This window comes from Alexandromys fortis, unplaced genomic scaffold (assembly GCF_014885135.2).
Source record: "Alexandromys fortis isolate MF-2015 unplaced genomic scaffold, M_Fortis_MF-2015_v1.1 scaffold_19, whole genome shotgun sequence".
NCBI lineage: Eukaryota > Metazoa > Chordata > Mammalia > Rodentia > Cricetidae > Alexandromys > Alexandromys fortis.
The window spans coordinates 11335646-11360849 of NW_026067890.1; the positions used below are offsets into that span (position 1 = coordinate 11335646).

Genomic DNA, 25204 nt, shown 5'->3' on the forward strand with positions numbered 1-25204 from the left:
CTAACTAAGTGTGCAAGTCGGCTGAGGCCTTCGGTAAGGTCTCAAGAAAGGAGTTTGGTCTCTGATGTCGAAGACCCTGGCAGCCACGAACATCTCTGAATATCAGAAGTCTCATTCCTTGAGGTGAGTTTGTGGGATGAAGAGAGGGCTCAGCCGTTAAAAGCTAGGCTCACAAGGGCCCCAAAGAAGGGTTTGCTCACGTGACAACCACAGTAAAGCGGAAACCACAGAACTGGCCATGGTGGTGCACACCTGTAATCCTAGCACTGAGGAGAGACGATGGCAGGAATCTGGGGCCAAGCTGGGCTGTACAGGGAGACCCTTCATTCCCTTTAAGGGTGCAGCAGAAGAAGAAAAAGTGAGGGGAGGAGAAGGAGGTGGAGGAAGAAGGAGGAGGAAGAAGAAATGAAACATGAGTTCTGGCAATCATGTTCTTAGCAGATTAAAAAATATATGTTTTTGAGAATTTCATGCAATATGCTGTGACCACGCTCTTTCTTCTCTTCCTTCTTGGTAGATGTGTAAGGGCAACACAGTGGGCTGTGCATGTCTCCAAGCTGACTAACACGACTTTGCTTAAGATTTAACTTTGCACCAGGCACTTAGGGTGCAGAGGCAGACAGATGTCCTTGAGTTCGAGGCCAGCCTGGTCTACAGAGCAAATTTCAGGACAGGCCCCAAAGCTACAAAGAAATCCTGTCTCAAAACAAAACAAAACAAAACAAAAAACAGAAAAAAAAACCTGAATAAAGATGAAGCAAAATCTGAAGCAACTTTCTGAAATAATCTCATTAAAAAAACTGCTTTTAATGGTCTTATATGAAGGAACAGCAATAAGGCACAATTAGAAGAGGCTGACTAATTCAGGGACTGAGTGATTTGAGGTCACTTATTTTGTGTGTGTCCTCTGGGGATCTTCAGGAGACTCAACAAACTGAAATCACAGACACAAGTGAGCACGTTCCTTTTGGGCCCTTGTCCGAGACAAGGTTTTAGACTCCTGGGCCTTCTGTCACTTGTCAAGAAGCCTGGGAGGGCCAAGATTACTGCAATGACCGAGTTGTAACTGTCTGGAAGGTGATAAGCCCAGGTCAGTAACCGCAGCCAACTACCTATCCCTCAGGCCCCGAGGCAACAGAAGCTCCCAGGTGCACACTCTTAGCTGATTCTTGTTGCTCACAAGTTCATTTCCAGTTCTGGGATCCAATATTTTTGACCAGTTGTCAAGGGAAGCAACTGTGACAGAGCTTAATTTTTTTTTTTTTTTTTTTTTTTTGGTTTTTCAAGACAGAGTTTCTCTGTGGCTTTGGAGCCTGTCCTGGAACTAGCTCTGTAGAAGACCAGGCTGGTCTCGAACTCACAGAGATCCGCCTGCCTCTGCCTCCTGAGTGCTGGGATTAAAGGTGTGCGCCACCACCACCCGGCCCCAGAGTTTAAATTCTCATTTTAAACTACTTGCTTATTTAAAGTCCTGTTCTGGATCAACCAATTCAGTCAATGCAGGGAAGCTAAGAGAACATTCGCTCTCTAGTATCCTGATTTTTGCCTACATTTTCCTTATTAGTGTTAACAGCCCCTATTCCTATATTAATGGAATTAAGCAAAGGTTTCCATACTTGTATATAATGCACTTTGACCAAATTCACTGATTTACCACTCCTCCTTACTCTACCTATTTTTTTCCCTACATTTTCTTTGACTTAACCTTAAAGATTAAGGAGTTTGGTATAATGAGTAGGCCCATAATGCCGGCACTCAGGAAAGCTGGGGCAGGAGGATCTTGAGATGGAAGCTAGCCTGAGCTACATGACAAAGCCTTGTCTAAAAAATAAAACCAGTATCAACCAAAAGATTAGAGAGCAGAAACCCCAATTTTTGCATTATTTTATGCATGAGTTTATTCGGCACAATCAAATTGGCAATGTCTTATCTTCCACCTGCTTTGATGCTGCCCAACTGAAAGAAGATACTGTGGTTGTCTCTAGAAATAATAAATGTTGATCATTAACAAACGAAATCACAGCCTTTACCGGAATATGCTTTACTTAAAAGCAGACTTCCTGGTCCACCCTTGGGTTCCCAACTGAAATTGGAAAAAAAAAAAAAGCCCTCCAGGTAAACTGCCAACAAAGCAGAAACCACAAAGTCCTCATCATTTTAATTGCCAAAGAAAAAGACCGACAAATAGATAGCTCCGCTGAAATTAAGGACAGAGTCCAGACAAATAATAGCTTCAGAAAAATAAATGACGAGAAGAATTGGTACGTGGGTTCCCAAGCCCGGAGGACGGTTGTACATCCTCTGCTACATCTCCAGTCGCTCTGGTTTGTTCTCCTTCCGTTCTTCATCTCCTTTCTCCCTATACAGAATCCCACTCCCATCCACCTCCAGACTCTCGCCTTCTGTTTTCCCAATCCAATCTCCTTGAACTTCCGAAATCAGTGTTCGAGTATTCACTGTGCTCTGAAGGACCCCCCCCCCACCACCACCAAGGTTGCTCCCCACCCCACCATTCAGGACTGTGTTGGGCGAAGAAGGGAGGGTCGGCTGGAAGTAACAGGTGAGGAAGCTTCTGGACTGCTGTGTGTACAGGGTGGCAACATCCGGAGGCAGGTTTTAATCCTGTTTTGCTGAGGCTGGACTCTTATTTACTCCCCTCGCCCCGCCCCGGGTTCAGCATCAGCAGAGAGTAGTCACGGTCCCCATCCCGGAGAGCGGGCGCACATCCTCAACTATTCCTCCACCACCCCCACGGCCGCCCTTCACCTGGACGGGCTCCAGTTCCCTTCTTGTCGAAGCCTAGCTCCCGGGTCACACGTAGTCTAGAGCAGCCTCTCGTTGGAGAAGGCACGGTCAGCCCGGGTGCCCGGCTCCCCAAACCGGGTCAGGAGACCTCGGAGGGCAGGGCTTCCTGTGAGAAAGGGCCGGGAGGACGGTGGTGACCTCCTGGCTGGCTCTGCGGGCTTCCTGCCGGCCGAGGACTTTGCGAAGTCACCCGCACGAGGCCGCTCTTGGCGCGCGCGTGGGAGGTTCCGTGGCGCCGGAGGATCGGCGACTGGCGGGTTCGGCGAGCTCGTACTGCCGTGGCAGGGACGGTCCCTCACGAGGCCACGTCCTGCCATTTTCATCAGAGGCTCAGCAAGGCTCACGAACCCTCAAGTCCCCAGGTACCTGTAGGTCAGCAGTCTGGGGTGAGGGTGAGGATTGTCACTTTCTTTTTCTTTCTTTCTTTTTTTTTTCTTTTCTCTTTTTTTTTCCCCCTCCAAGAGGGCAGTTTTGTCAAAAAGTTTTCAGGGGGGTCATCATCTGCCGCCCCTCCATGGCTTGATTTACAGGCAGATGTGCACTGCAGAACAAGGAAAAGTTTAAAAATATTATAGACAGCTCGATCCCAGGTGTATAAATTTAGTATGTGATCTTTACAAAATAAGGGAGGAACGAACAATACTGGGAGGGCGGGTGTGTGTGTGTCTTTGTTCTCTCCCGTTCTTTGTAAACTTTTCACCTAATCGGAAACCAGAAAAAGAATGTCGTTTGTGCATTCTGGCTCACGGGAACCAACGTCCTGGTTCCCCGCCGCCTAGCGCTGTCATTGAACTAGGGAAACTTTCCCACCTGCCCAAGGCTCCCCGGAGAGCCGGTCCGGGGTGCACAGGGTTGGTCCAGACCCACCTCCCAGCTGCAACCAGATTTACAGAAAAGTCCGCTGTCGTCTTGGTCAGGGATTTTCCCGGGCTTTCGGCTCAGAAAGAACTTCCGGGTGCTGGAGGGGGAGGGGTGATCCGCAGGGGGTCCGCAGCCACGGAAGGGGGGTGAAGGGGAGTCGGAAGAGGGTAGAAGCTGGCGGGTGAGCAGAGCCGGACAGAGACTCGCGGTCACTGGGAAGCGCTGTGCTCGCCTCCCGCTCTCCACTCTTGGTGCTTGCTTTTGCTTCTCCTCACTCCCCCTACAAGATTGGGAACAAAAAAGGCTGCTGACTCTGCAGAGTAGGTCTTCTTTGGCATAAAATTAGAGGACAGAAGTCTTCTAAACCACCCCGCGGGGCCATGGCAACTGAGGGAGTTGGGCAAGAGGATCGTTTTTTTGCCTTTTGTTTCTTCTAAGTTTCTCTTCCCTTTCTACCATCTCGGTTTTGGGTGTTTGTCAGGGAGAACAGCTTTTGCTAAAAGTAGAAATGTCCATCTTGAAATCATACTCTGTATTAGAGGCTAAGAACTGGAGCAGGGGAGGTGAAGGTGAACGTGCTCGAGGGGTAGTTTTCCTAGCTCACCATTCGGAGGAGAAACTTCTCTTTACAGCCAGCACTATTTTAAACAAAACAAAACAAATTCTCAAAATGTGAGAAACCTTAATCGCACGTGACCTCCCAGGGGAGCCGAGCAAACTTTCTGTTAAACTGTTTGTCCTCCTGGCTCATTTTAGAAAAACATCGCTCTCCATCTTCCTATTTGTGGCATTTGAAACCAATATCAGCCTCCAGCCAAAGCGGAGCCAGGTAGCCCTTCACCGGTTTCACAGGACACAGGGGTCAGAGAGGAGGTGCCGTGTGTTTAGTTGGGGTGTCGATGTTACTTTGCACCCAACACACCTACACGTATCATTCTTCTTTTCCCCCTCAGGAGAAGAGACAAGGCTCTGGAGTCCTGATCTAGCTAACTGCCGTCACTGGAAGGCTCTCAGGTGAGTGTGCCTTTTGGGATCCAGCATGCAAAAGGTTGGCCCTGAGTCTGGAGCCTTGGCTCATGACTGTTGGCAGAACTTGCTTTTTATTTCATGTATCTCTTTGTTATAGAATAGTTTCTTTGTTAACAGAGTTTGCTGTCGGCCAGACGTTAGTGTTTTACAAGTTAGTGAGGTCAGACAGCAGTAACGGACAGGGTAATGCACGCATTGCTGATGAGACTTTACTCTCTCGAATTCTACTTTATTCCACAGAGATGACTTGTGGTTTTGGTAAAGAAAAATATCGTTAACTATTTGAATAGGTCTGAGTGTACGTGGTATCAGATTCCAAAGATGCAGAATGTGAGGTAAGAAGGGTCTCTCTTGTTGGTGCTTGGTTTGCCTTTTCTAAGACAACACAGTTACCCTGTATAGCCTGATGGCCTTCTGTGTATTTGGTAATTGAAAACTAGCGTAGTTCAAAACTTTTTTTTTTGAGCTTACTGCTATCCCTCTTAAATTTGTTATTCTAATTACTCATTTCTGTCTTCCTACTGAAGACTGAAGTACTAGAGATTGGAGAGATCAAGCTGCTTTTGGAGAGAAACCTTGTGCCTCTGGAAATTAGCCGATTAGATTGTTCATTGGCCTTTGTGATTCCCCAAACAACCTGCTCAGCTGCCAGGGAATGGTAGGCCTGTGCTCATGGTCTCATATGCAGGAGTCAGGATGATTGGCATTCGTGGGAAGTTGATGCTTTGGACTGTGTTGTTCTATGAGGCAGCACCAGCAGCTTTCCCCCCTTCACAGTGGTGTCTAAGTTGGTACCTTGCTGGCAAGAGCATACATACTTCTGAGCCCCCCTTCTCTTAGCTTCTTTAGTTTCCCAAGTATAACTGTTAGCCCTGGAAGGGAAGCGGTCTGTGGAGGGCTAAGAGACAGTGCGTTAGAGTTTGCATCTGGGCTTTGACTCCTTGTTTTAGACCAGAACCCATTCTTTAAATTCTCGGTAACTCCATCTCCCTCACCTGTAAAAGGGCAATCTATAGGACTCTTTTGAAGATAAGCTAAGATGGTACAGTACAGGACTCAGCACCCCGCCTAGCATGTGAGAGGCACATCATAAGTAGAAGTTCTTTGTCAGTTTGTCGTCATTCAGCGCCCTGAGACAGGTGACTGCATTTGTCATCTTAGGCGACCCTACGAGGCAGCAGCAAATGCCTCGCGAATCCCAGGAAATGGATCTCTTGTCCATATGATAGTAATATACCTTATGTGTCCATCTTTGGCCCTTCTCTCTGGCACTCAGCCTGAACTACTCCTTTAGGGGGCTGCTGATGTTGTGGCAAGGCATGAAGGAAGGTAAAACTACATGGCGCTGGCTTTTAAAGCATCTTGGTGACGGCGCACACCTTTAATCCCAGTACTCTGGAGGCAGAGGCTGGGGGAACCGCCAGCCTGGTTTACAGAGTGAGTTCCAGTACAGCCAGGGCTACACAAAGTAACCCTGTCTTGAGAAAAAAAAAAAACTGCCAGGAAGTAAGCTTCGACACAGCTTCCACAAGTATTTCTATTTGTGTTGACGTCATTGTTAAGTGTTTCTATTTGTGTTGGTCATTGTTAATGGGCCAGCAGTCTCAAGTAGGGGAGCCTTCTCTAAAGGACCAACTGGGAACAATAGAGAACAAGGAACAGTAAGCATTCTACCTTGGCGTTGGCTGGAAGGAATCACAGTTGTGGACTCAGAGGTCCATCCTAAGAATGCATTCACACCAAGACTCCTGTGGGCCCCTGACTTAAGAGTATGCCAGTTTTCCCCTTACAGTGAGAGCTATGTCTGTCTGCCCTGGGTCCCGGGGCTGAGAGCCTATTTGCAGCAGAGGCTTTTGGCAAATGAATCCATTCAAAAGACAGACATGTTATTTAAAGCATACAGAACAATATCTAGCGGTCACTCAACACACTGTATTTGGGAAACTACTGTTTTTTAACATAGTTCTTTTATAATCATCAAAGCTCACAGATGAGCTAGAGCTGAAGCATTCTCTGGACAAAGTAAAGATAGTTTCTACTCTTCTTTTTGTTTTTCTTAACTCTTTGCTTCTTATCAGAAAACACTGTGTGTGTGTGTGTGTGTGTGTGTGGTGTGTGTGTGTGGTGTGTGCATGTGTGTGTGTGCATGTGTGTGTGTGGTGTGTGCATGTGTGTGTGTGTGCATGTGTGTGTGTGTGCATGTGTGTGTGTGTGGTGTGCATGTGTATGTGTGTGTGGTGTGCATGTGTGTGTGTGTGGTGTGCATGTGTGTGTGTGTGATATGTGTTGTACGCACAGGTACCTGCATGCATGTGGAGACCAGAGGCTCAGGTCAGGTGTTACTCCTCAGGCGGCTCCTGCCTTCTCTGAGACAAGGCCTCTCATTGGCCCACACTTTTTGCAAAGTAGGCTAGGCTTAGCTGGCCAGTGAGCTCCAGGGGCCTGCATGCTGCTGCCCCCTCTCTTACAGCACTGGGACACACTCCGGGTTTTTATGAGTCCTGGAGACTTAGGCTCACTCCTCACATTGGCAAGGCAAGTGCTTCACCAGCCGAGCTGTCTTCCAAGTCCTTCATTTTAGTTTGACGTTTTAACTTGCAAGTGCAATGCAGTTTTATTGCAGAAAAATTTTAAGTGAACAAGGAATATAGGTGGAAATTCGATATCACATAAGATTCATAACAGTGAATTTTTTATCAATTGCTAACTACATCATTGCATAACTTAGTGCCATTATTCTCATGCATGTTGTCTGCTTCCCGAATAATGGGACTTTTATTATCATAATGGAGAATATTCAAAAGATATCGTGAAGCGGTTTAATCAGTTCTTCCCGTTGCATGCTAGCTAATTCTTGCCTGCTTTAGTTTTAATTATTTTTATATCCTTGGCCCAAGATTTTGAGGATTCCTCTCACTGCTTTTGTTTTTTAATTTACACAAGGATCTCTTTCTTTGTTACAAAGTTCTGTATCCTGCAACAATGTCTAAGAGATATGAATATAAAATGAAAGATTAATTTATAAGTTTACCAAAGACATTTTGCTTGGCTGTCATTTATGGAATAAATGAACGAAGCTTGATTTTAGCAGCCTGACTTTGTAAAACAGAGAAGAATGATGTCTTCCAAGTAGACAGCACTGGGTATGATGGGAATGTCGGGAGGGGCTACATACTGAGACCCGGACTTAGGTGTGTTCTCTTGTTGTGAAGCCCACCATGGCCAAGGCTTTCTGTTAGAAGAGTTTATTTGGGGATTACAGTTTCAGAGGGTTAGAGTCCGTGAGGATGATGGCAGCTGCCAGGCAGGCTTGCCACTACAACAGTAGGCTGAGAACTCACAGTGAAACACAAACGCCATGCAGAGAGAAGTAACTCAGAATAATGTGAACCTTTGAAACCCCAAAGGCCACCATCTCTATGCCGCCTCTAACAAGGCTACACCTCCTAATCAGTCTTAAACAACTCCACCTACTTGGGACCAAATACTGTCATATATGAGTCTATGGGTCTATGGGTCTATTCTCATTGAAACCACCACAGACCCTCTTAAGAAAAGCAACACAGCAAAAGGCAAAGATCAAAGGGTAGTGAAAGTAGTTTTCAAAACAGCATTGTTTTGAGACCAAGATAGTAGTTTAATACTAACTGATCAGCCGGGCGGTGGTGGCACATGCCTTTAATCCCAGCACTCCAAAGGCAGAGGCAGGCAGATCTCTGTGTGTTCAAGGCCTGCCTTGTCTACAGAGTGAGTTCCAGGACAGGTTCCAAAGCTACAGAGAAACCCTGTCTCAAAAAACCAGCAACAACAAAACAAAGCAAAAAAAAAAAATACTGATTTTTGCTTTGTTATAAACAAGACCAGAACAACTATAAATTTCACTTACTTATAAAGTCTCATTGATGGAGACTGGAGAGATGGCTCAGAGGTTAAGAACACTGGTTGATCTTCCAGAGGACCCCAGTTTAATTCCCAGCATCCTCATGGCAGCTTACTCCATGTAAGCTGTAACTCCAGTTCCAAGGAATCTGACCCTCACACAAATGTATGCAGGCAAAACACCAATGCACATAAAATAAAAATAGATAAAATGTAAAAACATCATTGAAGATTATTGCTACCTAGGCAATAAAAACCAACCACATGGACAAGTGAGAGTCATTCAGAGGGAGGCCACAGTGAACACTTGCAACTATTGACAGTGGTGTCGTCAGCACACTTGGTGGAAGTTGTGTGGCTATGGCAAAAAGTCATCCAAAGGCATGGAGCGATCAAGGTCCAGAACTAAATATAATGTATTTCTATTGTTATGAGAGAATTTATTCTCTGTGGAGAAACATGTGCTTGCATGCATTTGTGTGTGTATGTGTGTGTGTGTATGTGCACATGGGTATGTACACACGTGTGTGCATGCTCACATTATTATGCTTATGTTATAGAGGATACTATGCAGAGTTAAAGGCTGCTTTGTAGTGGCTTTCTCTAAGACAAAAAAAAAATAAAATAAAAGATTAGGATTGAATGAGAGCCTTGTTTCTAAGTGCTTTTTATTTCTTGAACTTTTAAGTCATATGTGTATATAGTTTTAAAGTGTTATATTATTTTAAATGATAGTTCTGTATTAAAAAAGCTTTAGGAAATTTTAAGAAATGAATGTTCCTGTCCTCTTGTAATCCTGTAAACAATACCCCATCCCACTAGCACTGTAGTAGATCCACGCAGTGTGAGGTCTAGTTGGGGCACCTCAGGCCTTGGTTCCAGGGATGTCAACAGGAGCTAGGTGGAATCGCTGTGATTAATGAAGACTTTTCAAGATGTTTACAAAACACCATGGACATAAGTGACCCCAGTAGCAGTGAAGGCCGTGGTACTGAGCTTGCGAGTTGCTAAAAATGTGATGTCTAAATTATAGAATACAGCAATCATTCAAAGTGTTTACTTTTTAATCATTAATCTACTAGAAATTCAACATTTCGTTATTTAAGGTGGTAATGTTGCAAGATTTATTTATATAATTATAATTTAAAATGTTTATTTTTTGTGTATGTGGGTGTTTTTGCTTATATGTGTATATGTGCACCATGTGCATGCAGCGCCCAAGGAGGCCAGAAGAGGGCGTTGTATTCCCTGGAATTGGAGTAACAGAAGGTTGTGAGCCACATATAGATGCTGGGCATCTAACCAGGCTCCTCTGGAAGAACAACCAGTGCCCTTGGCAGCTACCCCATCTCTACAGCTCCTTGTTTATAACCTTTAAGTTTTTTTTATTTAAAACAGGTTTCACAATTTTTATTAATCATGTTATACTAGAATTAATAGAGTATAGGTTTTCACTGTGTATCGATCCTCAGAGCCGGGCGGTGGTGGCGCACACCTTTAATCCCAGCACTTGGGAGGCAGAGGCAGGTGGATCTCTGGGAGTTTGAGGCCAGCCTGGTCTACAAGAGCTAGTTCCGGGACAGGCACCAAAGCTACAGAGAAACCCTGTCTCGAAAAACAAACAAACAAACAAAAAAACTCAAACCAAATGTTTTTGGTACAGTGTCACTAGGTAGCCCACGCTGAGCTTGAACTCATGATCCTTCTGCCTCCACATCTCAAGAATTAAAAGGGTGTGCCACCAAGACACACCTGATTTTATTTTTAAACTACATCCGTCATGTTTCTAGGCGTGTGTCACTACTTAAATGAGAAAAGAGTTGAGACTTCCCTCGGCTTCCCCTGAATCACTGCGCTGCTAATAATCATCACCTGCATGATGAAAATGGTCAGAGGAGAAATGAAACAAAGAGAGAGAAGAGGGATTAGTCTAGTATTCTGTACATCGTTTTCTTAGCTTAGAATCCCCGGCCACATTTTGAGCATCCTCTTAGGGCAGTCTGGGCTGAACTAACCTGGTGTTTCTACTGTTGCAGGCCAGAGAGCGTCATGTTGTCCTTTGAAGATGCTGACACAGAAGAGACCGTAACTTGTCTCCAGATGACTGTTTATCATCCCAGCCAGCAGCAAAGTGGAATATTTAAATCAATCAGGTTTTGCAACAAAGAGAAATTTCCTTCTGTTGAAGTGGTGAGATTTGGAAGGAATTCCAATGTCTGTCGCTACACTTTTCAGGACAAACAGGTTTCCCGAGTGCAGTTTGCTTTGCAGCCATTTAAACAGTTCAACAGCTCTGTTCTCTCATTTGAAATCAAAAACATGAGTAAGAAGACCAGTTTGATGGTGGACAACCAGGAGCTTGGCTACCTCAATAAGATGGACTTGCCCTACAAGTGCATGCTTAGGTTTGGAGAGTATCAGCTCCTGTTGGAGAAGGAAGACGGGGAGTCAGTGGAATCTTTTGAGACACAGTTTATCTTGTCTCCGAGACCACTCTTACAAGAAAACAACTGTCCAATGCAGAGCCCGATACCCGAGGATGGGGGCTATTCATCCTATTTCACCCATAGGACTTCTCCTACAGAGATGGATGAGAATGAAGTGTGAACAGAGTCCAAGCGGAGACTCATGAAGGATGAGGACCCATGGGTAGACCCTTGAAAGACACTCTACCTCTTAAGAGTTTAGAGCCTAGTGTTGCACAGATATCTGCATGCTGACTTTGGGTTTACTAATAGCATTTGGAAGTCTGTGGACTGTGTTTGTCATCAACTTCATCAGCTCTTTGCATTCTGGACCTACAGAGAATTAAGTATACTCCTGTAAGGGTTAGTGTATAAAACCTGTCTTCTGTGTAATGTTATTCTTGCTCCTTTTCCTGCTTGATGGCTCGCCCATGCTTTGTTTTGGTAACAGCCATCTCTTGGCTTGGTCACATCATTTCATAGCAGCCTTTAGCTTCCAGGTTCAGAGCGCAGGCGGATTGTTCGCTGGTGCCTGTGGCATGTTCCTACTTGCAGAGCTGGAATCCTGGAATGAGTTCTCGAGTCCCTTCTGAGTCACTGTGGGTTCATTATGGAAAGTTTTGAGAAAAGCACCTTGATTTTCTTTCTGTGGAATTATAAAGTCTACTCCTAAGATGTCAGTGTTGCTTTTCTGTATGGAGGACCTACAATTAACATTTAAAGAACATTGAGATTACAATTATTTGCCACAGAAGGTGGCAGCCACCACCGTCTCGGGAGTAAAAGTCCCTCAAAATTTACGACTGTTGGAAGAGCCGGAAGAAGGCCAGGAGGGAGTAGGCACAGCACAGTTAGCTGAGGTCTAGAGGACGATGAAGACCTGACATTTACAAGATGGACAGGGATGATACCTGGGCCTCCAAGAACAATTTATGAAAACTGAATATACAGCCTTAAAATAGGATGTGGGCCTAAATACCCAGAAGCACTTCCATCTGTATGATTTGTAACGAAAGTCATTGAGTGGCGTGAGTAGTTCAAATGGCGTGGTGGATCCACGGGTCACATCGGTGCTGGCAAAGTGGCAGGATTCCCACAGCCTCGAAGTTACCCTACAGGAGCTTCGGCTCTTGTCAGTGTCAAAAGAGAACATGAAGTTGACACAGCCACCAGAAGGACAGTGTTACAGCAATTAGCCACTAAGGCCCCAGCCATTTCTTCCCAATCCAACCTAAGTCTTTATTTTCCACAGTGATAAATTTTCTAGATTCATTCTGTAGACCTCACAGTCCTGGAGAGGAAATTCCACTGAGACTTCATCCATTCTTAGACACTGTTTTGGTACTGACTTGTTGTCTGTTTGAAATGCCTGAGTTGTGCTTTGTAATATCTTCTGTGGAGTGTAACCACTGGCTGCCTAGTTGAACTTCTGGGATCAAGAAGGTGTGTTGAAATCAGTTTCCTTTGGCAGCAGTGGGCACAGCTAACACAACTGTGAATAGACACGTCATACAATCGCCTACTGCTGACATGTGACCTGGGTTTGACTTTGCCCACCCCACCCTCCTGCCACAGCTGTGTGTTGACCCTTAGAATAGATGGCAAGGCTTCAGGTAGCAGCCATGGGACTACTGCTGTGTTAAAGATAAAACCTTGATTTTTATTTAGACAGAAAAAGGGAGATGATGTGGGATTCTCCTCTGTATGTTATGTGTATGTTTTATTACCATTAGTTAATAAAGAAGCTACTTTGGCCTATGGCAGGGTGGGAAAACTAAACTGAATGCAGGGAGAAAGAAGGCAGAGTCAGAGATGTCAAGTAGCTGCTGAAGGAGAAAGATGCCAGAACCTTACCAGTAAACCACAAGCCTCATGGTAAAATATAAAATAATAGAAATAGATTAATTTAAGATGTAAGAGCTAGCTAGAAATATGCCTGAGCCATTGGCCAAACAGTGTTGGAATATAGTTTCTGTGTGATTATTCAGGTCTGGGTGGTGGGGAAATGAACGTGCGGTCTCCATTTACACTACGGGGCTTGGGGGTGCTTTGATTGCACCCCTGCTTTCTTAAGTCTTAAGGGATGCCACATCCAAGCCTTTGTCTCCCCTATTCCTCCACTGCCATTCTTGGCCAAAGCTTAGATTGTAACTCTCTCCTCCCTCTGAAATTGGCCATGAGTGAGGAATTCAGGGCTTCCATCTCCCCACCTTTACCAAGGGATGCTACTTTCCCCCTCCTCCTCAACTCACTTGTTCCCCATCACCACCCAACACTTGCTGTGGCCAGATGCCATCAGATGAGGTTGGAAGAGCCTGGCCTCCCTCACGTAGCTCTGGACCACATGTTCACTTGCCACCACCCTGGGAAGGGAGTGCTGGGTTCTCGGTCCTGCTGCCACCATCAGCCGATGAACTTTGAGCTCAGGGCTCAAGGTGAACAGAGCAGTCATGGGGCGACAAACCTGCCAGCACTGCTCAGGGGCCTTGGGGGTTCCACTTAGAGAAAGGCCATTGTGGAGAGTCCTAAGCACATAGAGTTCTGAGTCGGTTCCTTTTCTCATAATCACTTTGCTTTTATACACTGAAGAGGTTTGGACAGGGCTCCCTGGTCACCCATCAGGTCTGAGGTAGAGCTGAACAGCTGGAACACAGGCCTTGATCTTGTAGATTCAGATCCTCTGCAGGGACCTGGAGGAACTCTCTGTCACGAGTTTTCAATGAGCCTGGTCTCCTAGCTCGTTGCCATGGTCCCCACTCTGTTCAAGACCACTAAATGTTGAAATGTGATGTATACCAAAATAAAGGCGATTCGTTGTGTTGCAAAAAAAAATGTTTTCTGCTAAAATTGAAAATGGCAGGGTGGTGATGGTGCATGCCTTTGATTCTACTTGGGAGGCAGAGGAAGACAGAACCCCATGAGTTCGAGGCCATCCTGGTCTACAAAATGAGTTCCAGGACAGTCAGAGACACACAGAGAAATACTGTCTCCAAAACAAAGCAACAAAAAAATAAATAAAAACAACCCCCCCAAAAAACAAAATTGAAAATGAATTTTATGTATCTTACATATTTTTTCAATTGTACAGATCAAAACTTTTAACAGCCTCTTTGCATATAATAAAGTCAGAGTTCAGTCCCCTAGCTGCTTCTCTGAAACTTCCTAAAGGAAAACATTCATACTTAGACTGCTGTGTAGAAGTTAAGTATATGTGAATATTTACAATAAATGCTTACATATGTCTGAACTTTTACAACTTTTAGAAGTTGTGTTTCTTTAAGAGATTCTCACTCAACTCATTTTGATCTGATTAAGATAAATGTTAGTGAATGGTATGTTAAAGAGAATGACAGCCACCAAGTTAAGATAAATTCTAACGTTACCAGGAAGTAAGGTTTCCTGTGTAATTACTTTGGTATATGAAATTTTGTGCTATAACAGATGAGGTGGGGGGAACTCATCATATAATTTTTGGGTGGGTATTTCGAGACAGGGTTTCTCTGTAGCTTTGGAACCTCTCCTGGAACTAGCTCTTGTAGACCAGGAAGGCCTTGAACTCACAGAGATCCACCTGCCTCTGCCTCCCAAGGGCTGGGATTAAAGGCGTGCGCCACCACCGCCAGGCCCCTATACCTATTTTTGTTTCTTTGTTTTTGAGACAATCTCCTACTTTGAAGCTCAGACTGACCTTGAACTCATAATCTTCCTGCATCCGCCACCTGGATGTGATGCTTACAGGTGTGCAACGCTGTGCTTAGCTTAATGTAATTATATTTCTACAACCACCCTTCAAAACGATTTCTAATAAATTTTCCAGCTGATGCCATGTGCATGTCATGCGCATTATGCCTCTTGATGTAGATCGCCAGCCACTCCTAGATTATGGAACGGGACCTTAGCTGCTATCCCAGTCCAGGGCCTGTTGCTATGGGCACTGCTTTCTGTCTCTGTGCTATGTGTCAGGCTGACTATTTCATTTCTTGTCTAGCTTTGCTGCTGGCCACTGTGGTAAGCAAAGCATGGCAGACAGGTGACTGTGTGCTAACTGCCAGAACCTGTGAGTGTGTCATGACACAGCAAAGACGAATGAATGATGTGGGTAGAATTAAGGTTGCTCACTGGCTGACCTTGAATTACAAGAGATCATCCTGGATTATTCCAGAACCATTTAATAACAGGGCCCTTCAAAGCAGGAGGGTAAGAAAAAAGATATCAGAATGATCAAGTGTGACAAGGACTTGACCTGCTGTGAAGGGTTTTGCACTTGGAGGAAGGAGGCCATGAACTAAGGAACGCAGCAACACCTTGAAGCCAGAGAATGTGTATAGAGATCTACATGCTGGAAAAGGCAGAGAAACCTCAGCAAGATGTTGGCATACAAAAACATTCCACAATAATTCAGAATGGAGTATGACAGAGGTTTATTTATTTGTGGATAAACTCACCGAGACAGTAGTGATCCACAGTCCTCTGTGTGTGCTGGAAACTGGAACCGAACCAATAGATGGTGTCAATGTGGGAGGACTATGTCCACATAAAACCTGAGAGAACTTGGGAAGGAATTCTAGACACAAAAGAACAGACTTAAGCGCGGCTTCTTGGTAGCATTTTCTCAGGTGGGCTCTGAGAAAATCAGGCAAAGGTGTGATTCCTTAAAGAGAAGACTTCCTGACTCAGCATTAGTAACAAAAACTGAGTGGTTTAAGAGCCGTCTTCCTGGTTCATGCTGGTAGCATGAGATTCTGGCTCTTTCCGGAGGTCCTGCACTTAAAAGGTGTCTGTGAGCAGTGTGTTACAAATTGCTTAATGGTGACATAGACCCACTGCATCCCTGAAGCTGAGGTGATGTGCATTGCTCATAGAGGTGGTGAACATGCCTCTGCCATGTTGGACTGCCTGAAACAAACAGGCAGGGCTGCAGAGTTGGTCCTAGTCATATCTGCTTAGCATTAAAAAAAAAAAAGGTGCTCCTGGTCAGAAAATGATTACAGATATGCAATAAAGGCATATCCAGATGGAAAAGACCTCTAAATGTGTCACAGTGTACATGGGCATAGTGTATGGGCTTATGAGATAGAAGAATACAGGATGTCATAGATTAAAGGAGTAAGGATAATTAAATATTAAAAAGTAATAGAGTAAAAAAAAAGCCATGTAAAGATGGAAAATACAGAGAGTCCAGATTATGTATACTATTGTGTTTTCTTTGAATTTTTTTGACTGTGAATGAGCTAAATGCAGAGAGACATTTCATTGCACAGGGTGCTGAACTAAACCAACATATATTTTAAAGGTATATTGACTTCAAAATTTGAGTCTAAGGATATGTTACTTTGGAAAAGAGATTCTGCTCCCACAGAGGACAAGAACCCATAAATTTCTTCTAGGCTAATGTGATTTGATGAAACAGAACTCCCAAAAGGTCTCAGTGAACCCTAAAAATACTTCACCCAATAAACAGCAGAAAGCAGTTTGGAGAAAACTACACCAAAATTTCCAAAATGATTGTTTATAAATATTTGTTTTCATTTGGGGGGGTGAGTGTAAGTGACTGGTGGTCACAGTCAGTTTCTAAAATAAAATAAATAAGGGGATATGATAAAGAGATGAATACTTTGCATTGGTATGGATCTTGGTCTAGTGACATGATTTTGGGGTTTTTTGTTTTTGTATTTTATTGATACAAATTTAAGGTCAATTTTGTTATACTGTGTATATATATTTCTACTCTTATTTAAAGTATTAAGTTTCACAACTCATTTTAAAAATGTAATATACACTTAAAAATTACAGATGAATAGTCACATAAATAAGTCAAACTTATAATCATGTTAGTTAGGTTTTCTAGATACACAGAGATATATTTCAGTTAGATAAATAATCTTCAAACCTTTCAAAGACCTACAGAACATGGTATTTAAAATATTTTAAAAACTTAAACTTTTCTCAGCAGTGAGATATGTCTGCTTCTGGCAGCACCAATTACTTCAGAGAGGTTGATGGGCATTAAATAAACTCATTATGAAATTTGTCTTCAATGTGACAAGGTTAGCCATTTGGGTAAGAAATTGTTCTTGATTGGACTGCTTGATGATATGCTGTATGAACTGGACATGCAGGATCCACAGAAAAATGACTGCTGAACTTGCCTCAAGATGATAAGACAGCTCTTCAGGGTTCCTGCTTTATGATATTTTGCAGGACACAGAAAAAAGTGACTGACAAACTGCCAACACAGGCAAAACAGTCTTTCAAATTTCTTGTTTCATGGAAAAGTCCACCAGATACTATGGACCTGTAGGCTGAAGATGGATGCCCCAATGTCACAGAAGAACTTTGGGTGACTGTCCAGGCAGCGAACTGTCTCTGTCAGTTCTAGAGTTTTGGAAGTTGCTTACAATTCACTTCCAGTTTACTTAGGTAATATTATATTCTTCTGGGGTCTTTGGTGGAGTTGAAGACAGTTATGTTGACTGAGATGTCCAAGCCTCCACCAGTCAACTCTCAAAGGTGACACAATCACAGTCTAAAACAGCCACCCCAGTGCGTGACCATGTGGAAGGAAGAAGCATTTTCAAACAACAGCTACAACAAAAACACCACTGTGGATTGGAAATGAGGACAAAAGAAAAGCGGTGTTTGATGCAACAAGCAGTGTAGCTAAGTAAAAACTTTCCACACAGGTCTTCAGGGCTCTGCCTCTGGGAGTTGGCATTCGGCTTGTAACAGGTCATGCCAATTGGTGCCAGTGTCACAGCATTCTTTCCTTGGATCTGGAGCTTCAAGACAAGCCATACAATCCACTGAAGAAGCAAACTCACATGACATGATTTTAAAAATTATGTGTATAAACTTGCCTGTGTGTGGATACGTGCTAGAGGTACAGACAGTTGTGAGCTGCTTGGAACCAAATTTGGCTCCTCTGCAAAAGCAGGCAGTAGTCAAGCCCATCTAAACTGCTGAGTCATCTCTCCAGGCTCAAAAACCAGGCTACATTTCTTTTTTTAAAAAATTGGATTTATTTATATGAAGACTTACACACATGAATGGGTGGAGGTCAAAGGACGACTTCTGAAGGTCAGTTAGGTCCTCCCGCATATAATTTCTACAACTACTTTCTTGAAAATTTTATTTCTGTATCCAGAACCTTTACTGACAGGTATAAACTCCATAACAAGTAAAAGTAGTTGTTTCAGTGGGTGTAGGATTGGGGGTGTATCCACTGGGGCATTACCTTAAAAAATAACTTGCAGATGTAGAAAGTATCTTATGTGTTAAGACAACTGGCCAGAGCCTTTCTGTCAGGAGATACTACTGCTCATAGTTTGCGTAGCTGTTAGACCTGAGACTCTCGAGGAGAAAAGACCAAATCCAAGAATGCCCAATTAGAGCAAGCTGTATTTTGGGGGTGCACCCGGGACTGGTCAGCTGTCTGTCTCACCTGTAAGTCGGGATTTGAGAGAGCAGGCCCTTGAGATCTTTTTTATAGGAGAAATAAGGTATTCACAGGGGCAAGAGAGTCGGCTGTTACACATTGCCAGGAAAATACGATGAACGAGAAGGAACGAGGGTAAGGACATGCTCACGTGAATGGGTCTGCAAATTTAGTGTTGGTTGAAAAACACATTTTGCAGTTAACAAACAGGAACCTTCTTTCTTTCTTTCTTTCTTTCTTTCTTTCTTTCTTTCTTTCTTTCTTTCTTTCTTTTTTTGTTTGTTTTGTTTTTAGCTTTTGGTTTTTGGAGACAGGGCCCCCATGTGTATCCCTGGCTGTCCTGGAATTCACTTTGTAAATCAGTCCAGGCTTGAATTCAGAAATAATATTCTCCTGCCCTTGCCTCCCAAGTGCTGGGACGAAAGGTGTGCACCATTGCTGACTAGCTGGAATTTATTATTAATTACCAACAGAAACCTTAACTTGCAAGAACTTAACACAGGAAAACCAGGAACTTACTCTTCAACTACAAACAGAAACCTTATCCAGCACAGGACAAATAGGAACTTACTCTTAGCTGTCTGACCGCAAAGGTTTATTTTTCCGGTTTTGGTCTCCGATTAACAGGCAAGGTCTAGCGTTCCTGTTTCGGTTTCAGGTACCAGCTGCTCCTTTCGATGTTACCTAATGGCGCCTTTGTTTTTGTCTTATTTTTCTTCACTTAGTAGTCATACGGTTCCTTGATGGTTACTTGTTAGTGTAGTAGGTGTGGTTACCACTTCACGGCCTGTGACTGAGATCATCACTCCGCATTGCAGACAGTGACTAAGGAGAGCGTGGAAAAGCGTGGTTGGGATTCGCTGAGCTTCTCGTTGGTCTGCATTGCTCCAGAATCCAGCTACTCATCATTCAGCTATTCTATGGGAGAAGAGTCTTTTGTCTGGAGCTCACTTGCTAAGCATCGCTAGGTTCAGGGTCACGAGCTCTGGGGAAGTGAATGGGGACAGTGGTTTCAGATCTGCTGCACGGTTCATTTTCTTCGTGATGGAAGGCCACCAAGGAACCAAGGGTGAGTATTTAGCCTTGCCGCCGCTATCAGTGAAGTCACTGCCCCAACATCCAAATCATGGTAAAACAGAAAACTTCTGAGGTTAATTCCTTTCCCCCAAAAAGACATAAATAACATTCACCCCTCTTCCTGAAGTCCCAACCACAAAGCAAGGTGTGGTTCCAATGGAGTTCATTCTCACCAGCTGAGTAGGTTTACAGACAGGGCAGTGGGTGAGGGGCTACAGGCAGGAGCATGGCTGGCCTTAAAGGAGCCACACTAGAAGGAAGGGCTGTGGCCCCCAGGGTGGATGGTGGCCTCTGGCCTCACAGATGGAGCCTCTTCCCCTAGACCTTCCCACCTGTGTACTCTGACTCTCCCTGAAGTCACACATACTGAACCAAGCATGCAAGTGGTCCCGAGGAAGGGATGGATATTTGGGTGAGGGTCCCAAGATCCTCCTCCCATGAAGGAAGTCAGGAGTCAGCAAGGCCAGCTGCGATGATCCTGTGTAGGTGGGCACAGCAGTTTGACTCAGAGATGTGGGCACACACACACACACAAAAAATCTCAACTCAAAGGGGATAAAAAATAGTTTTATTTTGAAGCCAAATTATGAGTGACCGAGGCCTGGAAACATAGATTTAGATTACCCCAAATTTCGTGTATCGACTTGGAAGCAGTCTCATGACGCTTTTATAGTAACACAACAAGGGAAGTCGTAAATCAAGGTGCTTTTCAAAGGCAGTGGTGGGACAGGGTGGGTGGTTACAGCAGCGTGGAAAAATCTCTGCTAGAAGCCTCGGATGCGGTTTGATGACTCATACCCTTAGGGTTGGTGGGAAACTCAGGTATAAGGTATTCTTAATAGACGCCAAAAGGTTTTCTCTGTAATTAGGAGGTTAGGTTTTTAACATAGATGGGAGCCAGGAGTGGCTGTGTGATGGGCTAAAAATAGCTGGAGATAAACTGTGATTAGCCTCTGGAGCGCACTATTCTGAACTCTACAGGAGAGAGTCCTCTACAAGAACAATCACTGGGTTAGCCTAAAACTCGCTCTAAAGCCTCAGCCAAGAAAATAAGACAAAACAAACCCCAAACTTCCGAGCATCCATAAACAGTGTTGACCCAGTTTCTAGAAAAGGAAACATGATGTGGGCTATTGTGAGAGCTAAAGTTACATTTTTAGTTTTAATTACTATGCCTAAGAGACCCATGAAACAAAAATGTTCCTGAAATGTCCGAGGCTATTGTTTACAGGAGTCAACAAGCCACAGGTTTTCGTTCCCCTAAACAAGTTTGATTGGCCCATCTGCACCGATGTGCTTGATCTCATAGAGGTGGGAGGTTCACAGGATGGACCTATGCCTAGAGGTAGGCTTGCCCTGACTGGACCGGATAGGAAATGCAATGAATTGTGGGTTTTCCCACAATTCCTCTACACACTGTGATTCTGGGCCATTTCCCCAGGAACCTGAGTATGGACCCGGCCAGAACCCACACACCTGACCAGTATTTAATTAAAGTGTGCTTCCAATTCAGCTTTAACCTGGGGTAGTGGTCTTATTCTCGACTATGGGATTAGTACTATGATCGACCCACTGTCAGGGTTTACTCATTTCCTATGTATCCTGACACTTTTCCCTCTTCTCTTTTTTTGAAACGAAGAATTAAGACAGTGCCTCCCCCACAGGGCTCTGGGAGGCCCAGTTGAGGTGTAACTTGGAGTCCCTCATCACAGTGCTCCGTGCTGTGGGAGGAGGAACACTGAGCATCTGGTCCTTGTATCTAACGTTCTCTGAATTAAAAGAGCTCTCACCTCTATGAACTAAAAAGGGGATAAGAGATAGTTTATTCTTGAGTCAAATTTGAGCAACCATATGCCAGGATTGCCCCAGATGTTTCATATATGTTTTTTTTTATTAACCAAGAATACATTTCAAAGGTTTGGATGACTCTTAAAGAAAATTAGGTGTGACAGAAGGGCAGGCAATGGAGGCTTTCAAAGGACTACAAATGACTCGGGATAAACTTAGCTCTGAGTCTGCAACAGTCTAACTCTCCCACATGGTTAAGTTTGAACTGGCCCGTCAGCCGTGTGGACTACTCAACGCGGGGCAGCTCATTATTCTCCTAAAGGATTAACACAGAAAGGACGTTACTACGTCTAGGTGCCAGGGAAAGGATTTCCTTCAAAAAAATATGGAATTTTAACCAAATACTCATAAGAATAATCTTCAAGTTTCATCTCATTTCTTCTTTAATGTTTTCTAAGTATTGTTTTGGTGGAGCTGTTTCTTTCACTGAATTCCATTTTTCTCTCTACGATCAGAATACTAATAGGAGACACAAAGTAAATGGAGACGGGAAAATATTGTATTGAATAGAATATCTTAGTAGATGTCTGTTAATAACCTATGATTGGGATGACTGCAGCAAAAGTAAAACGTAAAGTCTGTCCTCTGCGGGAATATATTCATATGACTTCTGACAAAAGGGGCCCCTTTCCAAATTCCACCATTTTAGAGGGATACCGTAGACTCTTCAGTGAGATCCTCCCAGGATGCTCTATCCCCCTCCAGCTACTGCACTTCTACAGAAAAGCCCTGCAAACAGAGCATCTATGCCGACTCTTGTCTGTTCTTCACCACCCTTCTGTTGTCTAACACCCGCATTCCATCAGTCCTGCTGTTCCCTAAGCTCACGGGTCACCTTTTCAAATCATTTGGTGCCGGTGACCCAACTCTGTATCTGCATCAGATAGGTGACTTTCTACACCCCCCACCCCATCCCAAGAAGCTGGACTTCTCAGCTGATATGACGTAAAATAGCACCCACTTACTGGGATAACTAATGTCACTTTACAGGATCTAGAGTCTTCTAGGAGACACACCTTGGGGCGTGGCTGGGAGGGATTCTCTAGGTGGAGGTAGGAAGAGGCACCTTAACTGCAGACGGTCCATTTGAGGGGATGGGGACATGGACTACACAGAAAGAATACTAGCCGAGGCCTGGAATCATCATTCTGGGCTTCCTGGTTGTGGACAGAATGTGTCCATGTCCAGACTTCTTTGTTATGGACTGCATTCCTGACCGTGAGTCAGAACAAATCTTTTTCCCCTTAAGTGGCTGTTGCTTGCGTATTTAATGGCAGAAATGAGACAACATGTCTGCCAATAATCCTCAGACTTACAGCGACAATTCTTCCTTGAGTGGCAGACATACACAAACACCTTTTGATCTGCCCTTCATGGAAATATCTCATTCAAGTTTTCCAACAAAAAAATGTCATTTCTCCCACCTAACTAATCCTGTTCTTTCCATTGCTCTGATTAAGTCAAGTCAGAAGCAAGAGGTTATTGTCAGGTAGGGCTGTGACTGCCAGGTCGGCTGTCAAGTATCCACAGGTTTATCCAGAAGAGAAACAATGAACTCAGATACTTATTTTTACGAGCAAACCAAAAGAGGTATGGGGTCATTCTCAGGGATGCTCTTAAGATGTCACTGAGTCACAGGGGACAAATTAGAGGTGACATAAGCAGAATCAGAGTATGTTTACATTGTTGAGGACCAACTGAACTGTGGCCAAGAAGTTTAGTAGATGTCTCAATGGGGTGACGTCAGTTCTATGTGTCACTGGAGTGATGGAGATGGATGAGCACTGCCTCTTGGCAGAGAGGGAGATGAGAAATGCCTGACGGGTCCTATAAGCACTGACTACTTTCCCCACATCCCAGGAGAGCTCCTAAGGCTTTCGGCCAAGATCTGCATCAGTGCTGAGTCCTGCCTGTATGGACTGGACACATCGAGCAGACGATCTGATTCAGCCCTTGCTTTTATCCCCATATTCAACTCAATGGGAACCCCTCGTGGGTCTCCCTCTAAAATTGGCTCCTATTCTCTATGGCCATTGTGAACTTAGCCACTGGGAGTACTATGTGTCTGAGCTAGCCCTTCTTATGACCTATTCCCTACTTAATAACTTTCAGAAATGAAGAATCATTCTGTCAGGAGCATTCTATCACACATCAACAGTTTCTCTCTTTTGCTCCTGACAATGGCCTGTGAAGTGTCCATGAATGGTCCCTGACACGCTCCTCTCATCTCTTACAACTCCTCCCCTCACTTGCGATATTTCAGTCCCCGAGTCTTTTTTCCCCATGAACTTTGCACATACTCTTCTCCTGACCTACAACCTTCTTCACCAGGCTCTCCCACCTGCTCAAGACCCAAAACAAATGTCTCCTCCATGAAGTCTCCTGACCTGTGGGGAAGACCTCACTAGATCTTGTTGCCTTGCCCCTATCGCTTTGTGTATTTCCTAACTGGTCTGTGATTTTTTTTTTTTTTGGACATATATATTTGTGGTGGTTTGAATGAGAATGGCCCCTATAGGCTCATATAATTGAATATTTGGTCCCCAGTTGGCGGAACTGTTTGGGAAGGATTGGGAGGTGTAGCCTTGGAGGATGTGTCACTAGGGGTAGGCTTCATGCAATGTCTCAATACTCTTTCTGCCTCATGTGTGTGGACCAGAAGTTCTCAGTCAGTGCTTCAGTGCCTGCCTGCCTGCTGCCATGCTTCCTGCCATGATGGACATGGACTCTAACCCCCTGGAACCACGAACCCCCAATACACTTTATCTTGTATAAGATACCTTAGTCATGGTGTCTCTTCACAGCAATGGAATAAGACATGCTGTGAGACAATGGTCTTGTACCCTGTAAAGATTTATCAGTTGTACTGGTTTAATAAAATGCTGATCGGCCAGTAGCCAGGTAGGAAGTAAAGGCGAGGTGATTAGAATAGGAGAATTCTGGGAAGAGGAAAGGCTCAGTCTGCAGTCATCACCCAGATGCAAAGGAAGCAAGATGAGAATGCCTCACTGATAAGAGGTACCAAGCCATGTGGCTAACACAGATAAGAATTATGGGTGAATTTAAGATGTGAAAGATAATAAGAAGCCTGGGCTAAGAGGCCAACCGATTCACAATGAATGTAAACCTCTATGTGCTTCTTTGGGACTGAACAGCTGCGGGACCAGGCAGGACAGAAACTTCTGCCAAGAAAGACAGAAGTTGGTACCAGTGAGTAAGGTACTGCTAAGACAAGGCTGACCATGCTGTTTTTTGAAGGAAACGGAGGGCTTGGGATTAGGAAAGCAGTTGAATGCTGTAAGCCATCCTAGCAGAAGCTTGAAAGCCAGAGTGGCTGGGCAGCAGTGGTGTATACCTTTAATCCCAACACTTGGGAGGCAGAGGCAGGTGGATCTCTGTGAGTTTGAGGACAGACTGGTCTACAAGAGCTAGTTCCAGGACAGAACCCAAAGGTACAGAGAAACCCTGTTTTGAAAAATCAAATCAAAACAAAACCCAGAGTGGTGCTGAAAGCAATGTGACCTCCAGGGTCCCAGCTCAAGAGGTTTCAGAGGGGAACAATATTAGCAGCTGGGCTAGAGGAAATTCTTGTACTATTTTGGCAAAGAATGTGACTGCTTTTCACCCTTGTCCTAAGACTCTGCCTGAAGCAAGTGAAGAGTTGGGGACTAACTTCCCTGGCACAGGAGACAGCCTAATAGTGGCTGTGGTGTGCTTATTAGTGAACACCATTAGGCAGGTCCACGCAGGACAAAAAGGCACACGAAATGTACAGTGTGAGGAGAAAAGGGGCACCAGGAAGTTT

General features: G+C 44.4%; 1 protein-coding gene and 1 pseudogene across 6 annotated transcripts; both read left to right on the forward strand.

Moving 5' to 3' along the window:
- Tifa (TRAF interacting protein with forkhead associated domain) lies at positions 1 to 12799 on the forward strand. 6 transcript variants are annotated; one of them, XM_050158785.1, is made up of 3 exons: positions 1 to 123; positions 4620 to 4680; positions 10611 to 12799. In XM_050158785.1, the coding sequence occupies exon 3, from the start codon at positions 10624 to 10626 to the stop codon at positions 11179 to 11181; it is 558 nt and encodes a 185-aa protein (XP_050014742.1). In that variant the 5' UTR covers positions 1 to 123; positions 4620 to 4680; positions 10611 to 10623; the 3' UTR covers positions 11182 to 12799. The 6 variants fall into 6 exon arrangements, with proteins under 6 accessions (XP_050014742.1, XP_050014902.1, XP_050014610.1 ...); XM_050158945.1 differs by lacking the exon at positions 1 to 123 and adding an exon at positions 2537 to 3177; XM_050158653.1 differs by lacking the exon at positions 1 to 123 and adding an exon at positions 2537 to 3167.
- Positions 11220 to 12799, forward strand: LOC126507966 (ubiquitin-conjugating enzyme E2 variant 1-like; annotated as a pseudogene).
- Positions 12800 to 25204: the final 12405 nt, after the last annotated feature.